The sequence below is a fragment of the Cryptotermes secundus genome, unplaced genomic scaffold, assembly GCF_002891405.2.
Source record: "Cryptotermes secundus unplaced genomic scaffold, Csec_1.0 scaffold394, whole genome shotgun sequence".
NCBI classification, from domain to species: domain Eukaryota; kingdom Metazoa; phylum Arthropoda; class Insecta; order Blattodea; family Kalotermitidae; genus Cryptotermes; species Cryptotermes secundus.
Genome location: NW_019738876.1, coordinates 466,907 through 473,692, shown reverse-complemented (window position 1 = coordinate 473,692; position 6,786 = coordinate 466,907). Strand labels below are relative to the sequence as shown.

Below are 6,786 nucleotides of genomic sequence, written 5' to 3'. Positions count from 1 at the left end.
GTGTTACTGAACTGTCTGATTAAATAAAAGCAATAGAAAGAAATGTGCCTGTAGTGAAAATTTTAAATTTCCAATTTGTTGTGGTATGTTTACCATTACTTTTCACTTTAAATATGTTCTAAATATTTTGTTGTTTTAATTTATGTGTTCTAAATAAATTCAATGAAATAAATACACCCTTCTAATTTTTCCCTAAAAACCTCATTCAAAAAATTGGATGCATTTGAAATTCTAGGGCATCGTATATTTGAAGTAATACAATATTAATAGCTATTGCCACCATGCATATTACTTTCCAACTAGAGATGATAGTATTACATTACGTATTCAGTATGAAAATAAATTGATTAATGTAATGAAATCCTTATTTAAGGTTTCTTTACAGAGAATCTGAAAACTAAACAGCGGAAAATCTTGAATGGATGGAATTAACCTTTTTAATTATTGATTTGATCATTAAAATTGATCTTAAATTGAAAAAAATATCTTAAGTTGAGGAACATTAAACGTGGATTCCATAGCGAGTAACTCGGTGTAAACATTTTTTAGAAATACTGTCTAGTTCTGAACATGGTGTACAGCAACATGCCAGGTCTGTTGGACTCAGCATGACACTGGATTGGAATGCGGTCTTCTGAATGCTAGAATCAATTCAACAGAGAACCAGCTTGCCTTGAGTTATATTTATTTGAACATTTAACTGTCTGCCAAGTCCAATATCAATTTGCCTTTTTTTGTTCTAAACTTGTTGTTTTAAATCTTATGTTGGGACAGAATGCAAAAGTTTTAATGTCAGACCAAGTTTGATAGTTGACTTGAAAGGGGTTATTTATTTCTTTCCATTGCAGTGCAGGATATAGTTACTTAAAAAATGGTTTTTCTGGATTGGATTTATTTAGTGCTCAAGAATCTCAGTGAAATTAACATCTTCTGCATCTCTTGACAGAATTGACTGTATCCAATAAACTGGCCATATTTGCTTTTGGGGAAGATCAGTGTGAAATAAATGTGTTCTACCAATATTTAAAATTAAGTATTCATAAATTTTTACAGAAACAATTATGCATAAACATAGACACATTCTAACAGAAGAAGGATTATTTAAATTAAAATGGGCATAAAAAGGGTTATAAATTTTAACTTTGTCCCCTTTCCCATATGAAGGTTGTGTGTACTGTTAGCCTATGCAGTACTGAACATGGTAATATATTTGTTATAGGTGTCAATTGTTAGTGTAGGTTAGGTTCAATGTAATATTTTTGTTCAGAAATGATTATAATTTAAGATATTTGTTCTTATTTCAGTTATCTAGATAACAGAGTATTTGTCTCTTTGGCAAATGGTGACATCACCGTGTATGTGCGAGACCATAGTAAGTAATATTCATGTGTCTTTCTGCATGTCCATATTGTGGCCTTCTGGGTTGTGACAATATGCTGTACTCTGGTATGTGGGTACCAGCATTTTGGAATAATGTCTGTGAGGTAGCATGTACTATCAAAATGCTGGTACCCACTTGCCACACTACAGCATAGTGTCATGTTTCAAAGGATTGCAATACAGATGTCATTGCCATGAACATCTCAAATCTGTGTTTCTATTATATGAGGAATGCATTAAAGCAGTGATTCCCAGGTTGTATCCCATGGTTAGCTGTTAAACACCAGTAAAGTCAAGCAGTTTTTGCGTGGTACATAGTGCAGTGAAAGCTGAAATTCTGTATAGCAACATTCTATGCTGAACAGTATTAGTGTAGGTAAACAGTGTCACTGAATCCTTCTGTGAGTACAGCTGTCGGTATGTCAGCTGTTTTCTGGAATGTGACTCCAGGCAGTATGGTATATCATTAACAGCATTTCAGAGGAATGTGTTGCCTCCATCTTTAAGGTGGAAGAGTAAATCAATATAACACATTGTAACTTATTTCTTGTTTTGAGGCAGAGTCTTTCTTCAGGAGTTCCAGTTGTGGAATCTATCAAGAGATTCTTCATTCAATTATTTATTGGAGTTCGTCATAACACAACAACATAATGGTCAAGATTATGTTATGTTGAGATGTTATGATGGACTCCAGTAAGAAATTGTATATAATAACACCACAGGATGCACAAAACGAAAAAAAAAAAGAATAAAAGATTCTTCATTATGACTACAGTTTTATGCAATGTGGCAGTGCTTGTTTTGGTAGAAGGTTACCAATGTTTTGGAGGGCAGTTATGTTTCACATTCCAGGAGACCACAGTTTTAATATTCATCACCATGAGATCCTCAAATCTCAGATTTTCCATTGCTATGGAAACATACTGTTGAACACAGGGACCCTGTCCTCAACTGGTTCTCACTAGTACTACCTATTTCTCTTGAGATCCATTTTAATATTGTAGCATGTACAGTCATTGCTATGCAATGACTGTGAGATAGGCGAATAAACAACGGTATTATGCAACCCATTTCAAGGCAAGGGATCAATAAACACATCCCCGCTGCAACAAATATGCCCTCAACAATAGAGTAACTGTTGGTAACAGTGTTTACTACTAGTTCATGCAAAGGGGTTATAAGGAAGACATTTGGGGCAACCCAGTCAGTTGAGAGTTGAATTCTGTGAGGGAGGCAGAGGAAAGATGGCACTATAGTTCAGTTGTGGGATATTTGCCAGACAGTAAAAATGTGAGCACAGAAGCTGAAGAATCTCCATAGTTGTGAGCTGTTACCAAGCAGTTACTAGTGAAGACACTGCAGACTGTAGAAGACTTAATGTGTAGTGATTTGTAAAGTGTGGAAATCAGCATTAGCGCTTGCTGTAATTACTTGTAGTTCCGAGTGATGTGTATAAGTGGTCACCGTCCATGCCCCGTCTATAGTCACACTCATACAAATAACAATATCATCTTTCCACCTCTGCCTGGATTTCTTTATGTGCTGTCCTTCTATGAGTTTTTTTTTGACACAAATTTTGTGTAAATGTATTATTTTTATGATAATTTTACTGTTTCCTCACCCAGTATTTGAACACATTTGTCATTCAACTCTGAATTTATTTATTAGGCAAATTCATAATGTAGTGAAATTCTCTGAAATTTTAAAGAAATAGTCTTGATATTGTTATTCATGTTGACTTTCATTCCAAAATGATCAGAATTTTATGTTCAATCCAGAACAGTCATACATACTGTATGCACAATTGCATGATTATTCTTATGAACAACTGGTGCATTTTTCTTAAGAAACGTATATTTTTTGTAGAGTATATGCGATTAATGAGCTTGACAATGAACAGCTTACATGTTTTATTGCATTTTCTTTAGCAGATTTAAAAAGAAATGTGACTTTAATGTGTGATTATCTCTTATGCAAAGGGAATCTTGGAGAAATGGGTTTTCATTATAAGTCCCTATAATATGATTACACTAACACATGATTATGTAATTTTTCAAATCCATTTCATTTCTTTCACTTATATTCCTCAATTTTGTGTAATGATCAGGAATCTTGAGCACACATTGCTCAAATAAGTGTCCTTGTTGCAGATGGTGGCTGGAATACAACAGACCCATTTACAGTGTCAGTGGGGACTGCAGCGACTCCAGTCACAAGGATGCTGCCAATAGCAGGCAAACTGTGGTGTGGCTGTCATAATGCTATTAAGATACTCAACACTGCTTCATTGGAAGTGGAGGTGAGACTGATTGAGTCTTGACAGCAGTATACAGGACATGGCGAACACAATCTTTGCTTGGTGCAGCTACAGTTAAAGTAATCTGAATTTAATATTAGCATTTCCTGTTCTATTTTTTATTTATTTTTGCTCTACTTCACGTTTAATGCAGTTGCTCACATAGTATGAAAGGTAGGATGAATTGGAAAGGATGTGGAAGGAAGTGGTCTTGGCTTAATTTAGGGTACTCTCTTGTCTTTTATCTGTAGAGATTTATGAATACCACTAAAGACAACGTTAGTCATCTACTCTTTGAGTCAAGATTTGAACTCAGAACCTCCTTAATATAAAGCATAAATGTTAACCACTTGACTACAATGTTCAGTTGCATTTTCTACTGTAATGGGATATTATTTTGATCAGATTTAATATGTTGTACATTCACCTATCAAAATTGTTCAAATAATTTTGTTGGTTTCTTAGATGTTTGGCCATCTCATGTATCCATGCTTTTCTTAATATAAACCTTACAGAACTAATGACAGTGAGTGTTTATTGTGACGTATTATCTGCATGAACATGTGAGATTTGAGGTTCTAAGCAGAGAATATTAATGTCAGGGCCTTCTGAAATGTGATGCCATATGGTTTGGTAGATAGGTACAGTATTTTGGAGGAAGCTATTGTTATCATTTTCAGGTTTGAAGATGGTCAAAGTCAAAGTCACTTTATGACTGATGGTTTACCACCAATCAGTTCATCTTGGAGTCAGGCCGCTTGAGGCCCACGACCAGAGATTCTTTTGTTCAACTGAGTCTTTGCGATAATAGTCCCTATGTAACATCCTCTCTGACAAGAAGATGGATTTGGCTCTTATGAATATGATTGGCGTTTTGTCAAGTATGTATTTCGCACATATAGCATGTTATTGAAAATTCCTCCTTTTGTGCTACACACATGTCCTCGTGTCTTAAAGATGGAAGCAGCAGATCCCCCTTAAATGTTTGTACCTGAACAGCATCACATCCCAGAAGACCATAACCTGATATTAATATAGATTCCTGTTTGCCAGTTTTCTCTTATTTCCCACTGTAGTGCAGCATTGTGATCACTGGATACATTAAAGAATTGTCAAGCAACAGAACAGTTGCAGAAATAGATCAGTATTGCACTCAGAACCTTTGATCTCATGAGTTGAGGTTGATTTACTGATATGATGTTGCAGCATTCATTCCAAGTGAACTCAGACAGTAGTCGAGCTGTGACGTGCATGGCCCTGTCGGGTCTGGGTGTATGGATCTCCCTGCAGAACTCTGCAGTCATTAGGCTGTTCCACATGATGTCATATGAGTCGTTGTGTGATGTGAATGTGGCACCTGCTGTTACTAAAATGTTAGCCAGTAAGTAGACAGTGCAACAGTACGCAGTACTCTCTGATAAGAGAATTGAAATATTTCTGATGCTATGAAAGAAAGCTGAAGCATTTTGTTTAGCAACACACCGTCCTCATTTGGACATATGTGATCTCATTAAAATGACTGTCTTCTGGGATCTGATTGGTAGGTAGGTACTGACGTTTTGTTGGAATCTGCCACCATTGTCTTCAGGGTACAAAGTTACTCAGAAACACTGATATTGTGTACTATCACATCCCTGGATAAGTAATCTTCACTGTCACTGCCATGAGAACATCAGATCTCTGTACTGACATGATGATCACATGCAATTTCATGAAAAATTCTCAGTTCAGAAGTCATTAGTAGGTACATATAGACACATACATTTTGATACCATAAAAACCTACTTTCCTTCATGAACAAAAGAGTTGGTGATAAATGGACTTCTGTATATGTCATAACCATGCCTTATTTATTAATTTATATATGGAAATTGTGAATGATGTCTGATTTTTGGGACTGGTCTACAAATTAAATTCTAGGTTGGTAGAAATCATTTACTTACAGGATTTATTTTAATGGCATCATAATTTTATTTCACTGTGATGTATCTTTATATACACACACATGCACGCGCACACGCACAGCACCCCTGAATTATGGACATTTGGGTTGCAGAATTTTGCCCTTATAAAAAAAAAACCTAAAGGTATCCCTGTAACAGGCCGTGGAGGCCCATAGGGTTGTAAGATGTTGAGGTTCCCCACATAGATGGCAGTAAGGTTGTCAACCTTATGTGCTGGCCCCCCTTGACCCGCAAGAATATTCCAAGAATATTCCTTAGTTAGAGGCTGATTCGACCCCATGGCCACGGTGTGGCTGAAAGGATTAGGTAAATTGAAAAATCCACCTCATTGGGATTCGATCCCACGACCTTCCAGCTTGTAGTATAGTGCCTCAACCAACTATGCTACCATGTGCCCTTTTGGAAATCATAAAACATGGCCTTGACTTTCCTTATTTAGGTTGTTTAGGTACACATAAAATTTCTTGTAAACAGTAACTGGAAGACAATAACAGATTGACTTGGTGACGTAGCAGGGTATGTACCTGGCCACTGGTGAGCTTGTATGCATGCATCTGTGATGCAAGGGGATGGCTGGTAGCATTGGTGCTATTCCTACGCAGTGAGTAAATTATGCTTCTTATCACAACAGAGGACTGAAAAGTTTCTATATGAAAGCATCTCCACTTATAACATGAAAGTTGGTGGAATTTCACCAGTGCAGATACGTTTCCAAGAACACATTCCTTCCATAATACAGGGACATGTTGTAGTTTCAAACTTTATTTCTTTAAGTTCCCTCTGATGACCCTATAAACCAATGATCTCGTATGCTTTACATGTTCAGGCTGTGATGACATAATTCGACAGCACAAGGCAGCATGTCTTCGTGTGACATCACTTCTTGCCTGCAAGGATCTGCTCTGGATTGGTACGAGCGCTGGAGTTATTCTGACAATGCCACTGCCCCACATTGCTCCTACCACAACCAAGCTGTCCAGTGTACCCAGTGCTACAGGTAACATAAAATATTGTCACATATTTAATTATTGGACAAAGGGTTTGGGTTGGTAATTGGATTCATTGAATATTTACAGCTTGTAACTACAAGTACTTACAATACAAAGGGGGACCCAAAAATAACCGGAAACAACCTGTTGTGCGCGC

The 6,786-nt window shown here is 36.6% G+C and overlaps 1 protein-coding gene across 1 annotated transcript in view; it reads left to right on the top strand.

Moving 5' to 3' along the window:
• LOC111871171 (rho guanine nucleotide exchange factor 17-like) overlaps nucleotides 1-6,693 on the top strand; it is a gene marked incomplete at its 5' end in the record, with an annotated part of 13,763 nt that extends 7,070 nt beyond the window's left edge. Inside the window, 4 exons of the mRNA XM_033754131.1 lie at nucleotides 1,305-1,372; nucleotides 3,531-3,679; nucleotides 4,883-5,057; nucleotides 6,467-6,693. Of these exons, the coding sequence (XP_033610022.1) occupies nucleotides 1,305-1,372; nucleotides 3,531-3,679; nucleotides 4,883-5,057; nucleotides 6,467-6,693 (619 nt within the window). The remainder of the gene's footprint in view (nucleotides 1-1,304; nucleotides 1,373-3,530; nucleotides 3,680-4,882; nucleotides 5,058-6,466) is intronic.
• Between the last annotated feature and the right edge of the window lie 93 nt (nucleotides 6,694-6,786).